This window comes from Magnolia sinica, chromosome 17, assembly GCF_029962835.1.
Source record: "Magnolia sinica isolate HGM2019 chromosome 17, MsV1, whole genome shotgun sequence".
Lineage (NCBI taxonomy): Eukaryota > Viridiplantae > Streptophyta > Magnoliopsida > Magnoliales > Magnoliaceae > Magnolia > Magnolia sinica.
The window spans coordinates 2,099,142-2,122,865 of record NC_080589.1 but is presented as its reverse complement, the minus strand read 5'-3'; the positions used below and the strand labels follow the sequence as shown (position 1 = coordinate 2,122,865).

Sequence of the window (23,724 nt, the reverse complement as noted above, 5' to 3'; positions counted from 1 at the left end):
ATTGGATCAAGCTGATAATTTTTTTTTAGCTTAATCTGGGTCTTTATGACCTAATCAACAGATTGGATGTCAAATCCATGTCCAGTTGTACCAGGAAAGGTTCAAAGTAGATCAAAGTTACATGGGCCCACAGTGATGTATTTATTATATCCACACCGTTCGTCTATTTGGCGAGATCATTTTAAAGCATACGACCGAAAAATGAGTCATATCCAAAATTCAAGTGTACCACACCATAAATAGCAGTAGAGAGCGATTCTCACCATCAAAATATTTGTAGGCCCACCATAATGTCTATTTTCCATCCAATCTGTTCATAAGGTTACACAGACATGGATGAAGAGGAAAAAAAATATCATATATGTGACCCCAGGAGGATTCCAATGGTAGACATTCAATCTCCAGTGCCTTTTGCATTGTGGTCCACTTGATCTTTGGATCTGTCTTATTTTTTAGCTAAGGCCTTGCTACGAGCTAGCCAAATGGACGGACGGTTTGGATATAACATATGCCTCATGATGGGACCTACAGAACTTGGTGACGTCAACACACTATCCAGGTCGGTGGTGTGTGGTACACTAGCCAATCTGCTTCCCGTTTTGGGACTGCGACTTTACTCGGTTTATTTGACCTAATGTATACGAGACGTTTACAATTTCCGAGCGAAGGCGTATCAAGCGCCATACGCCGACCGAGTATTAAATAACTGCCCTTAAATCTAGGCAGCCGGACGCAACCCCGCAATACTCGCATTCTTATCGTGCGCACCTGCGCCGTGATCCTAAGCACCTCCGCTGTTATCCTACGCACCTCCGCCGGTTTCTGATCCGTTAAAGAGCTTTCCCTTCACCCTCTCTCTCAACCAAAGAAGGTGAGATTTTTTCCCTAGAATTTCGGTTCCTTTTTCTGTAAGTTCTTCGATTCCATCGATTTCTCCGAATAGATGAACAGATCAGTGGTTTCAGATCCATCTCCGAAAGCTTTTGAGAATTTTCCTGCTCTAGTTTGCTGTATTTTCCATATTCTTAGAACAACATCTGATTTCTCATTTTTTCTTTATTAATTTCTTTTTTTAGTTGAATTCTGTGAGTTTTCTGAAAAATAGTTGTATTTACTGAAGCATTTGATTAATGTTTTCTTTTAATTTTGTCTAGTTTTGCTGTAATTCTAGTGTTAGTTGTATCAGTCCTGATCGAGGAGTGTTTCTGTTTTTTCTTGGTTGCCAATTTTCCAGATTTATTTGAGATATAGTGTTTTTTATTTTATTTATTTTTTATTTTTTTATAATTTAATTTTTTAAAACGAATGAATGGATCATATGTCGATTGGACCTAATTTTGTAAAAATCATCTTGATCGTCCATATTAATGGCCATTGATCAAATGGTTCATGTTTGTCAGATGGGAAGTGATGCTTGCATGATAGCCCATTCTGAAATTGTGCATCTAAACTGTTACAGTGATTACCTCAGTATTCTTGTAGAAGAATATGTGAATAATGCCGTTTGTGTCCATTCTCTTGCTGTCCCTCTGTTTCATGGTTATCTTGATGCTCATTGCTTTCTGTTGTAACAAGTCCTGATAACATGACAACCATTGATGAAGTCATGATGTATAAGGCTTTTAGATTCCTTTTGGATTGACTGAATCTTATCTATACGTTCTTTCATGGTGTGCCCTGTAACTAGAGGCATATATGGTTGGAGAATATGATTCCTAAATAGATGGCTTTTTTTTTTGTAGTTCGTTTGTATTTTTCTCTCCTCGCAGTATTTTAAACATATTTTGGAAAGAAAATGAGAATTTTTAGTTCCCTTTTGCTTACTTTAAGGTTTGTTCCACGTTACAGGTAATTTAAATAGGTGGGCCCACTTTTATGGCTCACTTAATGATTGGTTTAGTCTAAGAATAGGCTCAAATATTCATCTAGATGGGCTCAACAAAATGTCATACTTTTATCCAAGCTTTCTTATGTATCAATTTGATTTTTGAACAATTCTCCACTCGTAGCTTTGGTTGATGTGAATATATAGCTTCTTACCTGTAACTAACTTACATGTTACCTAAACATAGAAATTAACTTACTTATAAGTAACTTACAACTTACATCCAAATAGGATTACCTGTAACTTAACTTACTTTCTTGCCTATAAGTAAGTTAAATGTAACTTGCAACTTAAAAAACTTACAGACATCCAAATGCGCCCTTAATTTCTATCGGCTGATTTTATTTCTTTTGTATTAGTTAATGCATGATGGTGTGCATGTTGCAAATTTAGTTGTAGAAATGGGAATCGTTTTGATTATTTTAATATTGGCCAAGGCTATTTCATGATATGTCTGCCCCTATGAACGTCTTAGATTTCACCCACGCATGCCATGTTGGCGTCGGTGATGTGATTTGACTCTTCAAGCTCTCTGTTCTGCGAATACACACACCCATGTGGCTAACAACTCTGTCCCAGCATCCAAACACAAATTTTGAATTCCCAAGAATGGATTTCCCAGTAGCCAAACACAATAGACAAAATCTCTTTCATAGAGAATCTGTTTCTTGGCAACAGATTCGCTCCACCCTTTAAGTGTTTGGTTGCAGGTTTTTATATTTCCTTCCTTCACAATTCCCTGGTTTTTGTTAAAAACAAGTTTGCTTCGTGCATATTGTTGGTTTTTTATATTTATGAGGAATTCCATTGCCCAACATTCCCTAAAAACACATGCCTCAGCTTTTAGATGGGGAATGAAAAACTTGAGGAATTAGGGTTTTTGGTTGCTGGTTTTTATATTTCCTGTCTTAGTGTGTGTGTGTGTGTGTGTGTGTGTGTGTATATATTTTAATATTTCATTTTATGAAACCAAGTTTTGTGCATGCTTTTTGGTTGGCTTTAACATTCCATTCCCCAGCTTTTCCTCAAAAAACTTGCCCATCTTTTAGCTGGGGATTGGAAAACTTGGGGAGTTAAAACAGACTTATAAACTTTTCCTAGGTTTCCCCAGTAACCCCAGTTTACCAACCAAATAAAATTTAATCATTCCTCGAGAAATATTATCCCAATCCATTCCCTAGAAAACATGGGGCTTGTTTGGAACCTGGGATTAGGCGGTATTGAATTGCATTAGATGGAATTAACACCATTATTACACAATGATTACATGTCTAGAAATGCCATGGGTTTTAATCATCCAATCCCACATTTGGGATCAAATTCTTCCTTTGACAAAAACACTGTTTTACGTGGAACTAGCATTTGGTGGACGCTGGAATTGTAATCAATAGACCGAATTTCACAACTGATGTCGATCACCTATATTTATATTCAAATTGCGTGTCACGTGTAAAGGGCACATATGGATGAACAGTATGGATAACACTCATGCATTAACATGGGGCCCACAAATGTAACGGATTTCAAATTCCACCAGAAACCTGGTTGTATTTCCTACTGGGACTGGAAGGTCAAATGCTTGGATTAGTCCAATCCTTCCCATCAATTCCAAATGCCGGATGGAATTCACATGAGACCAATTGCAATTCTATACCACCTAATCCTACATTCCAAATAGGCCTACAAAAACCAGGGAATGTATTCCTCAACAACCAAACAAGAATTTAAACTTTTCCTAGGTTTAGGAAACCTGGTATATCAATTGAATAAAATTTAATAATTCCCCAAGAAATTCTTCATCAGCTGTTCTAACATTCCCTAGGAAACATAAAAACCATGGAAAATGTTCCCCAACAACCAAACGGACAAGATTCTAGGGAGCCAAATGACCCCCTGGGGGGTTTTGATTGGGTTTGCATGGTGATTGGTTAATGAACTGTAGTCACACATACATGTGCTTCAACAATCTATTCTCTTAGATCTTTGGACAAGAATGATTAACAACTATTGCATTGGTTAGGAGGGAGATGATGGTTGTATCTGGTAAAAAGAGATCTGTTTGGATGCATTATGAATTAAATTGCATATACTTTTAGTTATAATATGGTGGGGCTACGCTCCTTTCACAATTAGTTGCTTTCAAGTGGACTCTAACGGAATGTAATTGCAATTTGAGGGTGCCTTCCATGTTTTGAATCCTGAGAAAGGTGATTACACTTTCATCATTTCCTCTCTTTTGAACTAATTATTGCAACTCTATTCAATAGTGCATCCAAACACAGTCTAAGATGTGGGTTTCCGAGAGTTTCACTTATGCACAAAAAGTATCCAATCATATTTCGAGAAGATTCCAGGCAACTTAATTGCAATGCTTGCTAATTTTATTTTTGCTAATAAAACATCACAATAATTGGGGTGTGAACATGGATAGTTTCTTTCTTTGTATGAGGACCATTTAATACTTCAAGTTTCATCCCTTGATATCTAAGTATGAAGAAAGCATCGAAATTCAAGAAAGAAACAGCTCTCACTCATGTGGAAAAGCTATTCACATTTAGAAGTATGCATTGGTACTAGAAGATCTTAGAATATCTTACGTTAATGTTTCTTGATATTTAAGTTTCTGCAGACCATCGGAGTTCGCAAAACTCACAAGTTTGTATATGAGTTACTGACTAATGATTTGTTAGGGATTAGGGCACATTCTGTTGTGGTAGGAATGTTTACTGCAAAGGTGTAACCATTATGCCTTTTCCCTTCATTTTTCTTCTAGTGTTGAAAAGGTGGATTTTTTTTTTGAAAGATCAATTCATTAATAGAACAAAAGAAACAACAAGCAAAGTAATGCATGGGCATTTTCACACCAATCTTGAGTGGGGTGGCCTGTGGGATATGGGGGCATACTCGGGGCGGGTTGCTCGTGTGAGGCGAGATCCATGTGATGTGAGGCCCACGAGGGGGGTTCGGCCGAGGACCTAACCCATGGGAAGTGGGGCCTGGGCTATGAGATAAAGGGATTGGTTCGCCACGCTCTATCAGTTCGAGTTTTTAGATCAAGTGGTTAGTTGTCATGCATCACGGAGAAATCAGAAAAAAAAACTGAAACAAAACAAAGAACTCAAGCAGCAGCTAAAGAGAAAAAGAGCGAAAGAAAAGAGAAAAAAAGAAAGAAATACAACAACTCAGACCCACGTCTGGGGAAACCCAGGTAAAACTGAGAAGGTCCAAGGAGCCCAATCTCTAAAAAACAAAAGAACCCAATTGAAGATTAACACTACGATTTTGAAAGCAGCGGAGATTCCTTTCATTCCAAACTGCCCAGAGAGCTGCAAGAAATAAAATACTCCCTTTTTTCCGACCCAGCAAACCTCCCCAATTAGCATGCCAAATACAAATTGTTAAATTTTTTGATGTTAAGGTTTGCTTACTGAAGGACAAAAGAAATGAATGAAAAGGTGTAATGGTAGAACCTTTGAAGTAAATGTTTCTACCACGACATATTGTATATCCTCTATCAAACTGATCATAACTGTTGTTCAAAAGGCTGTGTTCTTCCAGTTTGACAGTGTTGGGTGACTTTGCTTTTAATATTCTTTTTTGATGGGGTGAGTTTATTTCTAATATTCAGGTAATGTTCTTAACATGCAGACTAAAGAAGCTGTTGGCTACTCGATTTCAAATTCATAAAGGTATCTGTCTTGAGGGGAAAAAATCATGGGGTGCTTTAGCTGCTGCGGAGAAGATGATATGCACAAAGCAGCTGATAATGGAGGCCCGTTTATGGCAAACAACTCAGCAGGTTATCTAATGAGCCCGAACTGCATTTGTTGTGATAAAATTTGTGATTTATGTGGCGTAATTGAATCACCCGCAATGTGGAGTACCATGTCTCTTGGGATTCAGTTTCATTTCCTGCACATCTCCTCATGGAATCTACTGAATGTGAGAGATAAGGCAGCCGTTGTTACTGTTCTTTCCATCGGATATTACTGGAATTAAGGCAAAGCTTCTCCTTGTAGGATCTCTTTTAGGCAATTTTGGAGGGAGGCTAACTGATATATTTGCAAAACAATGTGCCCTAAGACAGGCATTGTTACTGGTAGTGTCTTTCCATTCCTTAATGGAACAATGCTTGATGCTACCTTCTTTCTCTTAATAAAGAATTTTGTTATATATATAGAGAGAGAGGGTCTCGAGTCCAGCTGGTTAGACCACAAGTTACTGTCCACTAACTTCCAACCTGTTAAGTGCATGCGACATCCAACCCTCCAGTAGGTTAGCTCCACCAAGAGGATCAACCAGTGTAAAAATCACCCCATCTACTCACTAGGGGTGCCACACCATAGAAAACAATGTCTAGCCATTGATAAATAGAAAACAACAAGTGTTGCCCACTCAATAAGTGGATGTGGCCGATTTCCGCACAAGGTGTTCCTCTACTTAATGGTGATTGCTTTCAAAGCAGATATGGCCAGATGTAGAATCTCAAATCGTTAACATAAAAATACAAATACAATGCTTCTGTATATTCTCCTTGTATATTTGTGTGTGTTTATGTTTGCATGTTTAAGTCATAGTTGTATGCAGTCCCATATTTCTTAATTGTAAAACTCTTAATCGAAGATTCATGTCTACTTTAAGGAACCTGGGTCCTCTGCTTAGTTATTCAGTCTTTCAGAGTGTAGCCATTGTAGCCAAGGCTTAAAATATCATCTGAAACTGGTTCATATTGCCCAAAACTTACCGGTTCTGCCCATGAATGAACAGCTGTATCCGTCCATCTCAGCTCAAAACAGCCCGATACAAGGGCGATATGGGGCTGCGTCGGTGGTGAAAGATACACTATCTGATATACCAATTTAAAATGTTGATTGTAACTTGTTGGCTGTCTTGCTCATAGAGGTCCCCTGGCTATCATTAATTTGTTTACTATTAATTTGCTTCCTCGTGTTTTTTCATACTTTCAAAGTTTCGTCTGAAACTGACTGAAGTTCTTCATGCAGGCAATGCTGGTGGTTATCATGCCTCTGATCCTGCTCCTAAAGGTGCTGAGGCTGTAAAAATCCTGCCTATTGCTGTCCCTGCCGTTTCAGTAGATGAACTGAAGGACATAACTGATAACTTTGGGCAGAAGGCTTTAATTGGAGAAGGTTCATATGGAAGAGTGTATCATGGTGTCCTTAAAAACGGGCAAGCTACAGCCATAAAAAAGTTAGATGCCAGCAAGCAACCTGATCAAGAATTTCTTGCACAGGTTAGGTCTTTATACCATGGATAATGGTTTTAAGACTCAGAGACATGGATTGTCTTGTTCAGCCCTGATTGGAGTCATGGCTGAAAGTACCACTGAAACTGAATTGGTTCCGAGTCTTAAAACCATGCTTTATGCTTGTTGCCTATGCTCTGTGAAACTTCGTCATGTACATGTCTGCTTTTATATTTATTCATCCACTGATGGAAGAATTCACAGGTCTCCATGGTATCGAGGCTGAAACATGAACATGTGGTTGAACTGATTGGTTATTGTGTGGATGGAAGTCTCCGCGTTCTTGCATATGAGTTTGCTTCTATGGGATCCCTTCATGATATTCTTCACGGTACGAAATATCATGCTCCAGCAACATCTGGTTTAATGACTTAACAGCTGACAGTAATTGGTTGATACTGGATCCTCATTAAGTGACAGCAATTATTTGTAAATTTCATTAGGTTCTGTCCTCTTGTTCCTTTACTGTTCTCATGCCTTGTAATTTGTATAGTTTATTACATGTATGATGTTGTCAACTACTGGTGCCTAATTTCTTCTATTGCCAAACTCATCATCTTCAGTATCTTAGAAGCAATCAGATGGAAAGAATTCTAGTTCGCTCGATAATCAAAGTGATTATTTAATGTGTGATCTTCTGTTATAGGGCGAAAAGGAGTCAAAGGAGCACAACCAGGTCCAGTTCTATCATGGGCGCAACGAGTAAAAATTGCTGTAGGAGCAGCAAAAGGACTTGAGTACTTGCACGAAAAGGCACAGCCTCACATCATCCATCGTGATATTAAATCGAGCAATGTACTGCTATTTGATGATGATGTTGCTAAGATAGCTGATTTTGACTTGTCGAATCAAGCTCCTGACATGGCAGCACGACTTCATTCAACTCGTGTTCTTGGAACCTTTGGTTATCACGCTCCAGAGTAAGTACTTTGTGGGTTCTTAAAATGAAAATTGAATAGTTTGTTTCCTTTGTGAAACATATTATTCATTATATGTGAAAAACATCTAACTCATCTGTTTCATGTTCCCCTTCAAAATGGCATGGTTAAGGGCATGTTTGACCGGATACCTTTGGTATTTCAAAATGTAAAAATCTAAATATTTCAATATGACTGGGGACCAAATGGCAGGCAATAATTCCACCAGATTTGACAGCATTCTCAAAGAAAAATTGTGATGTATTGACTTTTGCTGAACATGGAATTAAGTAGTGGTTTTAGAATGTGAGTCCCCTAGGGCCCAAATGAATATGACTCACCCTGACTTGGTTCTGTTTTGGACCCATATCAGTGTGGTGACTCGTATTTTTTTTTTTTGGACTGAAGCTGATATGACTGGGAAATATTTAAAACGATGTTGCTGATGGGTAAATATTCAAATATTTTAGTATGTGGCTGAAGGCAGAAAGATCCCCACTTGCCCAGCCCACCAGAAATCCCTGCATGTCTCGTATTGAGAAACATAAACCTTTCTCTTTGTGACTGTGGATGACAGATATGCAATGACTGGACAGTTGAGTTCAAAGAGTGACGTTTACAGCTTTGGTGTTGTCCTTTTGGAGCTATTGACTGGCCGTAAACCTGTCGATCATACATTGCCAAGGGGGCAGCAGAGTCTTGTGACATGGGTAACATTATTTGCTGGATTTTTTTCTATTATACGTCTTGGGTGGTGTTCGCTTGCAAGCTTTTGATTTTGTTAAAACTGGAATTTTCTATTACTATTGTTATTGCTGCTGCTGTAGTTATTAGTATTGTTGTTACTGATGCCTGGAAATTTTGGAACATTTCAGGCCACACCTAGACTTAGTGAAGATAAGGTAAAGCAATGTGTTGACACTCGGCTAGGAGGAGAATACCCTCCCAAGGCAGTTGCGAAGGTAATTATTGTTGTTTCTGCTGTTTCTGCTCATTTCTCGAAGTCTGTGAAGTACCTAATCCTGCCCCATTCTCAGATTATCTAAGAGAAATTAACATCCTGACAGCGTGAACCATGCATATACAAGCATGCTGCCTGTGTAGATATGGCATGCCTATGCTCAATCCAAACCATCCAAGTCATGAACCCCACCATAGACGCAGTGCATATTTCAAAAATCAGTTTGAATGAATGATCTTAACCTCCAATCAATCGATGTTCCCTTATTGACTTTGGATCATTAGCTATTTTGCATTTTAACTGTCCCTTTGATAGCCATGAATCAAAAGGTGTCATTATTGGATAATACCTCATCCCACAATGGGGGCAATGATTTGGAGGGTTTGGTTGACTTACATGTATGTCACTTATGTCACATGCATAGTGGCTACTTGCACACACAGGGATAGTCATGCTCTAGCCCAAATAACCCTATAATTAGCGCTGTCAATGGGTACTCAAGGATCTGACCCACTTTGAAATCAGCTTGGGTTCGGGTCCACCATTTTGGACCCAGTTAAAATTGGGTCTAGTTGGGTTTAGGTTGGGTCCAGTTAATTTAATTGGTAATGTTATATATGTGAAATATATATTAATTAATCTAGAAATGAATGAGGTTTGCTAAGCCGCGCACATATATGCAGAGTCCGTTTACGCATCATGCATGTGTTAGAGGAGCACGTTGAGATGTAATCCATCCATCAGGTGGTCCTGACCATTTAAATGCCTTTATTTGACCCAGACCTGACTCAGATCCGACACGAACCCAACTTGAAAAAGACCCAATGGGCACCCAACAGGTATCCATTCCCAATCAGGCCAGGTACGGGTGCTCTGGTGCCTGACTGAACCCGACCCATTCACTGCCCTATCCATAATCTAAGAGGACAATTTTAGTCAATGTGGAATTATAAGATACTCACCGCTTTCTATGATTTAGAAACTCAGAGCTGAAATAGGGTCCACTGGACCACACTGCCTGCCAATGGGGGCTGTAGTCCTCTCGGGTTACCATTTGAAGGACTACAGCTCTCTTTCCCTTGTAGAAATAGATGCTTTAGAGAAACATACCTGTATTTTTTGGATCATTAGATCTGCATGCAGATATCTCATACTGCATTTGCTAAACATTTTCGTGATATGGGCACCTACACCCGAAAACAGATGGCTGCAGTTGCTGCATTGTGTGTGCAATACGAAGCTGATTTCCGGCCAAACATGAGCATTGTAGTCAAAGCTCTCCAGCCCCTGTTGAATGCTCGGTCTGGACCTCCTGGTGAGAATTCAAACTTGTGAATTCTTCTCCCTCTACTCGGTTTGTTTCTTGCTTCCGATGGGCCACTGCATCAAGCTTGTTTGGTATGCTGGTGTCCGTAGATTGTATATATTTTCACATGCTTCAATAATTTTGAGAACAATAACATTTCCCACTTCTAACGTTGGAGATATTAAAGGTTTTTGGCTCCAATTCATGTCAATTTGTTATTGGTTTTGCCTCTGGAAGTGTACTGCAAATTCGCTTGAGTGTGGATGCCGTTTGAGCATTTGGGTCACAGTGCCATGCATAGGCCACGGCCAGGATTCCGCTGCTCTGTGGTATGTAATTGGCTGGTTATAAGAAAGTTGGCAACAATCTACAGTCAGCAAATGGGTGTCCTGAGGGCTGTTCTTGCATTCTTCTTTTTTCCTTTTTGTTTCTGCCTTATTTCCATTTTTGGCCTTTAATAATATTGCATCAGCTTTCAAAAAAACAAAATCTACAGTCAAATGAGTGAAATTGGCCTGATTGCAAATTTCGGATATAGCCCGCAAAGTGGCCTGGAATCTTGGATACTTTGATTCTGGGACAAGACAAAAGCTGAAATTGCTGTGGTTAATATGAATTAGAGATGAGGTTCCGTCCAAGGGTTGTGTACACGTATGGTTTTGCTGCCAGGCCGGGCTAGCCCTAGCCAGTGGGGAGTGGATCAGATGTGGCCCGGCCTCACCCAAGATGGTGTGGCGCAGACCATGGCATATCCACGCCGTCTATCTGATTTGCTGGATCATTTTAGGATATGGGCCCAAAAATGAAGCAGATCCAAATCTCAGGTGGGCAATACCACATGAAACAGTGATGAATTGACCATTAAAAACTTCTTGTGGGTCACTGGTTTTGGATCAAGTTGATATTTGTTGTTGTTTTTTCTTTTCCTTCATCCAGGTCCGTGTGATCTTATCAATAGGTTGGATTGCAAATAAACATTATGGTGGGCACTAAGGTGGGCCCTAGGAAGTCTTTAATGGTGGGCATTCAATCACCACTGTTTCCTGTGTTGTGGTCCACCTGAGATTTGGACTGCAAATTTTGGATCATGCCCTAAAATGAGCTAGCAAAATGAATGGATGGCGTGGATAATACATACACAAAGGTGGGCCCCACAGTTAGGGGCGCACCATGTTGGGTGAGGCTGGGATCACACCTAATCGGCTTCCTAGCCAGTGATGGTTGCAAACATGGGAGACAACTAGTGTGATCAGAAATGTTGACCTGGTGGGCCAACCACATTCATACCCACAGCCCAAATTCACAGGCTGCGAGCGCAATAGAGGTTGCATGGATGAGGTGCATGTGGACAGTTAAAAGAAAAGGTTTGAGAATGAAATGTGAGGAAGAGGCTGCTGAAAATTGATATTTGCAACAAAGCTAGGGTGCCTAATCACGTGTCCAATCACCATTGTTTTCATGCTATGGCCCATGCACATGATAGTTCACTAGATCAACGGTCCCCATCAACATAGATGCCCATCAACGGTCCTGGTATGTTGCTAATTATAGAATACACTGGGACTTTAGCCTTTGGATCTGAGGTCATCTTTCAATGATCCAAAACGGTCAGTATGATGGGTCTTGGCTGGTTGGGCAATTGCCAAAAAAAAAAAAAACATCAAAAATCAAAAATCCTAAAATTGGAATATTTCAACCCTTCAAACCCTGAATGTGTACTGTCTCCTTAATTTTAATGATCAAACGGTTGAAATAACTCTCCTTAATTTTAATAATCAAAGGGTTGAAATATCTCAATTGGAGATTTTTTTTTTTTTAAAAAATCCCTCATTCACGGTAAGGCTTGTCATTTTTCAAAAAGACCTAGCCAATTATCGAAAAGGACCCAAGGCTAGTCATTATTCAAAAGAATGACCTAGCCCATTATCGAAAAGGACCCAAGGCTAGTCATTATTCAAAAGCACCCAGACGATTATCGAAAAGGAGCCAATGAAGTGGCTGAGTCAATGCATCCTATTCAGGCAGAGAAGTTACGCAAGGCATCAATTTTCAATGGCAAAAGTAGAAACAAACTTCTGAAGGCATAAAAAAGATGGGATATACCATACAACCTGTTGTAGATGATCAGCTCTCTATCATCTCAAACAATTCTTTTTGCAATAATAACACTTCTTTGTCTCCTTACACTCACTCATAAGATTGCTCATTCATATATACCAGTTCCACCTCCCTGAAAATCAGTGTGTGGACACTACACATATCAACATGGCACATGGTTACTATATCAGAGCTGTGCATCAGATGGGTCCCACTCCGCGGATGCCCTGATGGAGTGACCCATGTGATGAGTGGACACGATTGTCAGGCCCAGCATCTGCGGCACAGTTGGACCAACTGATGGATGGCTTCGATCCCACCCCAGCGTGCCATGTTAATACATTAAGTGGCGTGCAGATAAGCTGCCTTATGCATGTGTGACTAGCAACTCCAGTTTCTTATTCATTGCAATGCAATTCATTTTTATCATCTACAAACACAAAACAAATCTCCCCTTTTCCATAGCAATACAATCAAAATCAGCCAGGAGAACTTTAGAAGCCTGTACACACACTGTATTTGATACTCTCTTCATAAACACCATACATTCACATTGAAAAATCCCCTCCCCACCATCTAATATAAAGTAAAGAAAAGAGAGAGGTAAAAATCTTTGTCCATCTGCTCTTGATCTGGTTAGCCCAGGTGGGCCTTGCAAGTGCGTCAAGGGGGATGGACCAAGAAAACAAGAGGGTCAAACGATCATAAGAAAAGGACCCTTCAATCAAATCTCCCATGCTTCAATCAAAATGGCTATTCACCTGTTCGATGATTTTCTTTCCCTTCTACTCTCCCACCTCGAATCGGGATTGTCACTTCTGTCTGTGTCAGAGTTCTCCCTCTGTGATTCAGTAACCGTGCCAGCACGGTCACGTCGTTGCCTTCGGTCCTGTGAAATTTTAAAAAAAATGATAATAATAAATAAATAAAAATCCAACCCAAATGATTTCAATGCAAGTCATCTTTGTAGACAGATAAATAGATAGGGATGGCCTCCTTGGGGTACCCAGGAAACTGATAGAAGAGTAATTAGTTAAGATTGCTGACCAAGAAGTTTCCAAAATGACCACTTTCGATGCTTGGGGTCAATAATTTCATGAAACTGAGATTGAGAAGGATGTTGCCCATAAATTTCAAACTGGGTGGAAGAAATTAAGATGTGCCTCTGGAGTTTTATGTGATCATCATGTACCACTCAATCCGAAAGGGAACTTTATACGATAGCTATAAGACCCGCCATGCTTTATGGGACAGAATGTTGGGCGGTAAAGGAACAATATGTCATAGGACGAGTGTAGCTGAAATGAGGATGTTGAGATTGATGAATGGCAAGATGAGGATGGATAGAATTAGAAATTAATGCATTCTAGGAACTTAGGAGAGGCACCGATAGGTAACGAGGGGAAGTAGGCTTAGATGGTTTGGTCAAACACAACGGAGACCAAGAACCGCGATGGGTTAGAAGGTGTGTGAGTTGGTACAAGTTGAAGGCTCTAAAAGGGAGAAGGGAGGAACCAAAAGGACGTGGATGTAGTAAGAAAAGACTTGATAACTTATGGTCTAACTGAAGGTTTGGCCCTTGAAAGAGTGGAACAGTGGAATAGAATTCATGTAGCCGACCCCAATTAATTGGGATAAGGCTTAGATGATGATGATTTTGCTCTTGAGGATTGAAAAATCCTGTTCGGACAGAGATTCCAAAACATGGACATGGAGAACACCTATGGAATCCTCATGAAATGGAAAACTGCATATTCCAACAGTCATTCAGCTACTTGGTTTGTAGTGTTGTTTTCAAATGTTAGATAGGATCAGGCGAATACCTGTCCTTGTGTTATTTTATTAATGAGAACTGATTGCTAACAGTTGGATGTATGCCAACTTATCATGCAGCCCTGTTTTTCCCACCAACGTATCATCTATGTAGGATATTTGACCCTTGCAGAAGTTGGAGCCCGCCATAAAGATCACCTATCTTGAAAATCAAGCCAATCCACTCATTAGGTGGGCCACACCTGTACTTTGTGTCAGAAATTTGGCCATCCATTTATTTCGATGGTGTGGCCCTCCTGATGAGAGGACCGGCCTAATTTTCACACTAGGTGAACTTCATAGCGGGGCACCATTTATATAGCTCAGACGTTCGACAGAAGTGACAAGTTTGAAGGAAGGTGTGGAAGGTGATTAGTTTTCCTTTTTATGGGGTTGGCTTTAATTATTTAAGATAGCTTCCTATTTCCTTAGGTTATAGGAATGTCCTTTTTTTCAGTCAGGTTTTAGGAGTTCTTCATGATTTTAAAATTCTTAACTGTTCCAATTTTCCTATTCATACTAGAATTAGATTTTTAAAGAGCCCATTAATTGTTTTGGGTTCAATGTATTTCCAATATTTTATTTATTTGAATAGAACACACATTTTTTGTGTTTCTATATGAAATCCTTTGCTAGGAAATTGCACAAGTGCAGCCTTTGGTTGTAGTTAGTTGGGCCAGTTCAGCCCCGACTTGGGTGGGTTGCAACTCGACTGAGGGCCGAATGAGACGGGTCAAGTCTCCAAGTCTTTAAATCATGCTTTTGAATCTCCAAGGTGCCACTCCTGCTCAGCCACCACTTCCTAGGAGTTTACACTTGCTGACCTTTTAAGAACCACCATTTTCCTGGTTCCATACCCAAATCTGGTCCCACTCATGCTTTGTACGAGTATGTAGATAGAGTGTTCGAAGCTATCGATGACTGTTGCTATTCTTAGAGTAGATTTGATAGCCACAAAGCAGGATCAAGGCATAATTGCCAATTAATTCCCTCAAGCTGAATATGTAGAGTCGAAAAGCAATTTTGGAAATGTCTGAAGCTGCATCTGTTTTCTTCTTTCTTCTAAGTGGGGTTTTTGGTCCAAAGAAAATGACGTTTCCAGATCTAGTGATGGTGAAAATTTCAATTCATGGTTTTAAAGCACCCGTTCCATTTCATGAAAAACCCATGGATATCTAGTTCTGATTCCTTATACCATGTCTATTTATGTGGCAAAGTTAATCCAAAATTCGAAGGGATCGGAATCCAAACCTCGCGTGATATTGGATATTCCTCGGACTCAAGCATGCGGACAACTTGTCCCATCTTCGGTCTCTTGTCTGAATCCGGATCAACACACCTCAAAGCAGTCAAAAGGGCTCGTTTGAGTGCTCTTGTTGATGGCCTTGTTTCAATGTTTGGGTCCACAACTTCTTCCGAGCGCCTACTTCCGACCATCATTTTTAGCCAATCGACAAGATTTACCTGCAACCACCACAAAAATTCCATTTACAACACTCAGAATTCTGCAAACTGGAAAATAAGTGCAAATTTGGATCGAGAAGGGACTACAATATATAGTCAAGTCGAAACATGAAGTAACTGTAATAATATTTTACACGTGAAGTTGTAGCTTGTAATATGAACTGAAGGTTACTTGTAGCAATTGGCCTTGCATTGTACATCCGTTGGGGTCTTGCAAAAAACTCGATTGAGCAAAATTGAAAAGAAATTTGGACGAAACTATCTTTGGGATCAGGGAAATGCAAATATGAATTTGGTGAACCCATGAACTTGTCGTATGCATGGATTTGCATTGGATTTGGATTTGGCAAATCCCAGTTCGTGGTTTGGGAACCAAGCTACATATCCATGGACTTGGGGAGCATATATTGCAATGGCAGAGCATTATTGCACAGAAATAACTTCTATTGCTTTCGAAATGGTCTCATTCTTTGCATTTTCCAAGTCTAATTATTTTGGGGTTTTGGATTTGCCCCACATCAATGGATTTATAGGGGTGTGGATTTGGCAAATCTAAAACAAAACAGAGGAGATTTGAAATTCACGGATTTCAAATCCCTCACTCCAAATGGCCCCTACAGTGTAAATTTTTAGATATTGAGGAAACCACTCAAATAGACCCCAAGAACTGAAGTATCTAATGATAATTGCTGAATATCATGATGCCGCATTTACAAAGGACAGATAATCGATTTACAAATATAGTCCTTTCATACCTCTTGTGCTGGGCGAGTATAGTCCACGGGATCCCGCCCAGTAATGGCCTCTAATAGAAGAACCCCAAAACTGTAAATGTCACTCTTTTCATTCAAAAGGCCAGTATTTGCATATTCCGGTGCTACATACCTGCAGGACAGAAAAGGGAAATGATGATAAACCATTCAGCTTCCATTGACATTTACAAGCATCTTGATTGAAATCCAATACGAAAATAATGTGGAAGAACTCTTGCAGAAATATTTACCCAAAAGTCCCCATCACCCGAGTTGTGATGTGGGTTTTCCCAGCGCCCAATAGCTTGGCCAGACCGAAATCGGATACCTTCGCATTGAAGTCATCGTCAATCAATATATTGCTAGATTTGATATCACGATGCACTACTTTAGGCTCGATTGCCTCGTGCAGGTAGGCAAGGCTGCAAGCAATGTACCGAGCTATTCAGTGAAGGCAGGGCAACCAAATGAATACATGCAACTGGGAACTTGTTAGACTACTCTGAATAAGGATTTAATCTGCTGTAAATATTAACTGTAATCACCAATTATCAAAACCAAACTTCAAAAGCTCACTGATCGACTTCGAATCTTGGTGCTGATTTGACTTGGTTGGTTGGATCTTCAAGAACTGGGTTGAAATTTTTATTTAATAAAAACCAACCAGTCAATAATCAACTTGACCAATGTCTAGAAAATTAATGAGATTTCAAAAAGTCAGCAGTCTGATCCAAATTCTAATCCGATTAATGAGCTAAGTCCAAGATTTTGAACACTAATAAACACTATAACAAGCCGATAGGGAAAAAAAAACACTATAACAAAAGAAGAAGATGAGTCCATAGACTCCAATTGCATGAGAAAACTAACGCCTTAGCAGTGCCGAGGAGAACTTTCATACGAGCTTCCCAAGTAAGATAACCCTGCTGATACATAGCACCGTGAAGCCATTGCTCTAAATTTCCGTTGTTCACATACTCATATACTAGCATCCTAAAAATTGTTGTTATACATAGTCAGCCAGTGATGAGTTAAAGAACCAATAAACAATATCAGCTAACGACTCCATCAAAAAGAGGAAAGAAATGGCATGAGGATATTGCACCTATGCGTGCCTTCAACGCAGAACCCTAGGAGACGGACTAAATTTTTGTGTCGGACGTGACCGATTGCCTCAACTTCCACTCTAAATTCCTTCTCTGCTTGTCCTCTGGAGACCCAAAAAGGAAAAGGAAAAGAAAAAGGAAAAGGCCGAAGGCTTATAGAAAATAAAAGTGAAACAAAGAACATGCAGCAAAGATCCAAAACAAAAGCATATGCAGAACATTAACTCACAAAGACACAAGAATGCAGCAGTAACAGTTGCAACGTAGGGCGTGCTCCAGTGGTAGCAGGCACATGTGGGGCCCACCTGATGTGTATACGACATTGGACCGTACATCAGATATGCATCGCTTCAGTTTCCCCCAAGGACAAGAACTCAGCCCAAATGGAAACTCAGGTGGGCCACTGCACATGGTACAAGCTGAGATAGGACACCCACCCCTCGTTGGCCTGGATGAAGGGTCATGACAAAAATCAGGCTGATTTGCAACTCAGGTGGGACCCGGTGAAAATCAAGGGTGGGAGTCTCCTTCCAACATGCTCCCTGTTATGTGGCTCACCTGCATTTTCGATTGAGCATATTTTTGGGACTTCAGGGTAACTTGGTGGGACGCGTCTGATGGACAGATTGGATGTGATACATACACCACTTGGGCCCCACATCTACACTGTACAGCGCACCTCTACAAAATAATAATAGCATAAAACAAGCTCATGTGACGTACAGATTGTTGAGGATCTTCTTAACAGCAACAGGAGCTCCATTGATCAGATGGCCACGGTAGACAACCCCATAGCCACCCTCCCCAATGACATTTTCCTTTGAAAAGCGGTTGGTCGCTTCTTCCAGGTCCCTCAATGTAAACCAATGGCCCCACCCAAGGTGAGAGAATTCCGGCAGGCCCGTCAGAGGTGATGGGGCAGTTATGGGATGTGAAGAAGATGGTCTGTGTCCAACCGTTGTCCCGGAACTGCCTTCTTCACCTGACTGGGAACTGCCATCTTTCTCCATGTGGTGACGAAATGAGCTGGACCCACTGCTACAATCTGCTTGTTTGGTTTTCCCCATGCCCAGATGGACCAGAACATTGTCTGAATCTTTGTTGCTGGATTTTTCATGAATGGTGAGGAGAATCCCATCATGGCGGATGAAGTTCTTAGATGATACTTGCTCCACCCTCACTTCTTTGATATCCTTTGAAATTGGTGGGATTCGGGTGAGAGGAAGCTTACCTGTAGTCCTAAATCTCCTCCAAGCAGTAACGCATATCACTAGTACAGAAAGGATACAGATTACCACAAAGCTTACCCCGATCAAGACCCACACCTTAAGACCAAAAATAGGTGTTCTTGTGGACAGTTCATCTTTAAGAGGGCTTGCAGATGACATTTTCAGGATGCTGCTGAGATGCCTACATTGGAAAAAGAAAATGTGGAGATTTAGTTTTGAGTACTGCAAGAATTTTAAACTGGCCCAGTTTGCCAGAAGAAAGAAAACCAATTCGAAAAGAGATCCTGCATAATAAAAAGATCGACCCACTTATTTTTTTTAAGAATAAATGTTAATTAGCCACTTTAACTGTTGATATGCACTACATATGAAAACACTATCTATTTGATAAGCATTGAATTGTAGATGAACGCAGTAAACTATGGAAGTACCGTTATTTAGTTCGGTAGCTCAGTATAGAACTAACGATGTGGAAAGGAATGATAGAGTGGTCACCACTCATCAGCAAGTACACAATTTGCTTTCACTCATGAGCCCATGGTAGGCCTTGCAATGGATAAGGAATACTTGAAAATCTCCCAGATTGAAAATCACTAAAGCTTTGATCCCTGGACTATTTCCCACTGAATATGGGACACTCTTGTATTTCTCCTTAGACATCTGGTTGTCGGCCAATGATCAAAGAGTTAGGAATTTCCCTTTTGGGAGATCCCAGGGCCTCTTCAATCGTGGGACCTATCAGATCAACGGTTTGGATAACGAAACCATAGTTAGAGTGTGTCCGCAAACTATACATTTGCCGATAAGCAAGAACTCGTAATTCCTCCCATTGAGAAACATGGTGAGTTACCAATGAAATGCGTTTATTCTGGAGTTGCAAAGAGATAAGAATATTCATGAGAGGAAGAAGTCCAAGATCATGAGAAAAGACAGGCTTCTTGAGTGAATAACATCAACATTTTAGATCCTCTAGGAGTTTAGCTGCATTTTTGTGTATTATGTTATTTCCATCATTTTCCTGATGTCCTTGCTGTTAGTTTCTGAACTGCTACCAACTGCCGATTCAGATCAAGTCAATTGCAATAACTTCTCCTTCAAGATGTATGATTTCTATACATATTCTTCGTATTTCAGAAATTGTGAATCCCCACCAAAAAAGAAAAGATCACATCCTATCAGGAATGCATTAAAAAGAAAAAGAAAAAGAAAATCATCCATAACTTCCTTTCAGGTAAAGAGCAAATAATAAACAAGAATTGCACAAGCATATATACGCACAAGAAAAACACAATCCATCAAAACATGCAACTAAGAAACTCAAAACAAAACCAACGAACAGTTCCTACACACCAGAAACAGTGTTTGGAATTTTAGATGCCTGGATTATTATTATTATTATTACTACTACTATTATTATTATGCTTGGATATTGATTTGGGGTAGAAAAGGTAGATAGATGTGTCCTGCTTAATGTGGTTCTGTTTTCCATGTCACTTCAATTCAATAAAAATATCCATTCTCTTGAGATTGGAGGGGCAAATGGACTTATCGCTAATCATATAGCAAACAATGTAATCATAATGATAAAGGGCATGATAACAACAAGAAAAACTATTCCTATGTAATGCAAAGTAAATGAGCCATCATCATCATTTCAAGGTGGTTGTTTAAACAATCAAGAGTCGAATACACTTGTAAAAAAAAACAGGTAAAGGAAATTATAATCATTGGATTTCTACACTATAAAACTACCATTTTTACTGTAATTTCTGGGTGAAACAAACAATGGTGGAAAAATCATCATTGCAGTCAAATGTAAGTGATGTCACCACACAATTACAGGAGTAAGTAATCATTACCCATTTCCAGCCACTAACCGTTGTAATTGGAAAACCAAACAAGCCCTAAAGTTAGAATTATATTCTTCCTAATACCAATGTCAAAAAGGGAAACCTCTAAGTCAAAGGTTCAAGGAATTGGTTCCATCTTCTTCCAAAAAAATGTGAAAAAGGGAAACCATTTCCAGTCCCACATGAACAAGCAAAGAATAACTAATGCAAAACAAAAGCAGCGGAAATATTTGAAGCAGAAACACAAACATATAATTCCTCCACTCTAGAAGTGTAAACAGTGGGGGCCTTTCATGTCTCCTGAAAGTAAAAGTCAGATGACAGTGCAGCAAAAAAAAAAAAAAAACTGGAAACTTCCAATGTCATGAGGAAGAATCAGAAAACAGAAAACAAAAGAACATAAAGTAAATCTTGGTTTCTTTCAATTTCCTTCTCAGACCAACATAATCAATAAAACCATTTCCAGTCTCATGAGAAAGAGTCGCAAGAAAAAAAAAAAAAAAAAACAGAAATCTTACATTTACTTCAAAATTCTTCCAATTCCAAACATAATCCACAAGACCAATTTCCAGCATCTTACGAAAGAATCCAAAACCAAATAATAATAATAATAATAACAACAAAAATAAAATACCAAAAAAATTGAAAAAAAAGAAGAAGAAGAAGAAGAAGCTCCCATCTCTACCAAATGCATTTAAAAATAAGAATTAAAAAACATAAAAATTTCAATATTTCTTTTAACTCCTTTCCCATACCCAACATACCAACCAGAACCTTTGCTCTTCTTATAAAATCTTGGTTATTACTCACAAAAAATAATGATAATAATATTAAATAAATCATTAATACTACAAATAAAAAAGGCTCTATCTATTCCAAACTGCATTAACGAAAGTGTTCCATTTTCTCCCCAATCTAACCAACATGACAGAAAAGACATACACAATTCTAACCTTTCCTTAAATTTCACTTCATATCCAATACAACCAACAAAACCCATTTCCAACCTTCATAAATACTAATCCAAAACACCCAAATAAAAATCACTAGTGCAAAAAAAAAAAAAAAAGGCTCTATCTATTCCAAATGCATGAACAACACTGTTCTATTGTTCTTCCCAATCTAACCAACATAACAGAAAAGAACAACAAAAAACTCACATTTCCTTCAATTCCATTTCATATCCAATAAAACCAACAAAATCCATCCGATCTTTCATAAATACAAATCCAAAACAGCTAAAAAAGAAAAGCTCCATCTCTTCCAAATCATTTAAAATAAGAATTAAAAACAACAAAATTCTAATATTGCTTTCAATTCCTTTCTCATATCCAACATAACCAACCACACACATTCACTCTTTTACAAAATCTTGGTTATCACTACTCAAAAAAAAAAAAAAAAAAAAAAAAAAAAAAAAAAAAAAAAAAAAAAGTTTAAAAAGAAAGAAAGAAAAACTCTTATCTATTCCAAATGCATTAACAACAGTGTTCCATTTTTTCCCCCCAATCTAACCAACGAAATTCCAACCTTTCCTTCAATTCCATTTCATATCCAATGCAACCAACAAAACTCATTTCCAATCTTCACAAACACTAATCCAGCCCCCCCTTAAAAAAAATCACTATATACTACAAAAAAAGAAACAGAAAAAGAAAAAAAGCTCTATCTATTCCAAATTCATTAACAAAAGTGTTCCATTTTTCTTCCCAATCTAACCAACAAAACAGAAAAGACCAACCAAAATTCTAACCTTTCCTTCAATTACATTTCACAGCCAGGGAGGGGAAGGAAAGAAAAACACTGATACTTCAACCAAAAAGAAAAAACTCTATCTATTCCAAATGCATTAACAAAAGTGTTCCACTTTTCTTCCCAATCTAACCAACAAAATTCTAACCTTTCCTTCAATTTCATTTCATATCCAATGCACCCAACAAAACCCATTTCCAATCTTTCACAAATACTAATCCTAAAAAAGAAAAATACCCAAAACATAAAATCTATCTCCCTTCCTAATACATTTACAAAGACACCATCTTTCTCATACCTTGTGATATGATTCCCACCAGCCTCCAATCCCCAGATCTCCAAAAAGCCCAGATCTTTAACCGAACACACACAACCACATTCTCAGAAAAAACAAAATCCCACAAAAAGAAAAGAAAAACAAAGTAGAGTGGGTGCTTGAATCTAAGCTGAAACAGACCTTTCTTGCAGTTGAAATTCTTTGAGGTTGAAGAGAAGAAGAGGGTGTGGAGCTTTCAGTGGTAGGTGAAGAAAATACAACTGTAATACAGAAGCTTGAGATTGGCAGGTTTTTAGTCCTCTTCTTTGATTTTCTTTTATATGGGTTTTCTCTGAAGATGACTGTTTATCAGAAAAAGGGGCCTTTTTCTCTGTTTTTGGGGGTCAAATATCAAAAAAAAGATGGATGATGGTCATCATCATGGTAATGATGAAGAGGCAGTAATCAGTAGAGGAGGAAAAGTAGTCTTATATGATGCTCTGGCTACGTATGATGCTTGATACACTGGCACCTAGAAATGGTACCCGTGGAACATATTAACTCAAATCGACCTACTACATTGCAGAACATGCTGAATCTATAATTATTATTTAAAAATAATATATTTTGAAAAATCCTGACCGTTGATTCTTCGACATTTTTTCATTGAAGTAAACACCATTGGATTTTTCATTTTCGACCGTTAAATGAATGTCCAACAATCTTAGAATCAGATCATCAAACAAGCATAATTTTTAGTTCATGGTACATCTAAGATTTTAGTCGTAGTTTGATCGGTTTATATTTTGTACGAAAATGCATTTATATTTAATTTCTAAGTGTTTGCGTACCATCCATCACACTCTTCCAGAGTACCAAAGCTTGGAAATGCAACGGACCAGGAATTTTCTACAGTACTTGTTGCAGGGAGCCCGCGCAACCAAAAAACAATGTGGGACCCACCATGATGTCTGAGTCAAATCCACTCCGTTCATCGCTTGATATAGAGTACGTTAGTTCGTGAGTCCAAAAATCAGGCAGATCTAAAGTTTAGATGGGCCACACCACAGG

At 38.9% G+C, this 23,724-nt stretch overlaps 2 protein-coding genes across 5 annotated transcripts; one reads left to right on the top strand and one right to left on the bottom strand.

Moving 5' to 3' along the window:
* The first annotated feature begins 773 nt into the window (after positions 1–773).
* Positions 774–10,566, top strand: LOC131231597 (pto-interacting protein 1). 2 transcript variants are annotated; one of them, XM_058227849.1, is made up of 8 exons: positions 774–871; positions 5,534–5,684; positions 6,889–7,139; positions 7,356–7,482; positions 7,798–8,071; positions 8,646–8,778; positions 8,944–9,030; positions 10,233–10,566. In XM_058227849.1, exons 2-8 carry the CDS (start codon positions 5,600–5,602, stop codon positions 10,362–10,364), a joined length of 1,089 nt encoding a protein of 362 aa, XP_058083832.1. In that variant the 5' UTR covers positions 774–871; positions 5,534–5,599; the 3' UTR covers positions 10,365–10,566. The 2 variants fall into 2 exon arrangements, with proteins under 2 accessions (XP_058083832.1, XP_058083833.1); XM_058227850.1 differs by lacking the exon at positions 774–871 and adding an exon at positions 980–1,003.
* Positions 10,567–12,810: 2,244 nt separating this feature from the next.
* On the bottom strand, positions 12,811–23,103 carry LOC131231596 (probable receptor-like protein kinase At5g18500). 3 transcript variants are annotated; one of them, XM_058227846.1, is made up of 9 exons: positions 22,855–23,103; positions 22,696–22,750; positions 18,290–18,976; positions 17,566–17,670; positions 17,331–17,453; positions 16,712–16,882; positions 16,464–16,593; positions 15,496–15,708; positions 12,811–13,321 (listed from the first exon to the last, which is right to left on the bottom strand). In XM_058227846.1, exons 3-9 carry the CDS (start codon positions 18,952–18,954, stop codon positions 13,190–13,192), a joined length of 1,539 nt encoding a protein of 512 aa, XP_058083829.1. In that variant the 5' UTR covers positions 18,955–18,976; positions 22,696–22,750; positions 22,855–23,103; the 3' UTR covers positions 12,811–13,189. The 3 variants fall into 3 exon arrangements, with proteins under 3 accessions (XP_058083829.1, XP_058083830.1, XP_058083828.1); XM_058227847.1 differs by lacking the exon at positions 22,696–22,750; XM_058227845.1 differs by lacking the exon at positions 22,855–23,103 and having other exon boundaries at positions 22,696–22,844.
* Positions 23,104–23,724: the final 621 nt, after the last annotated feature.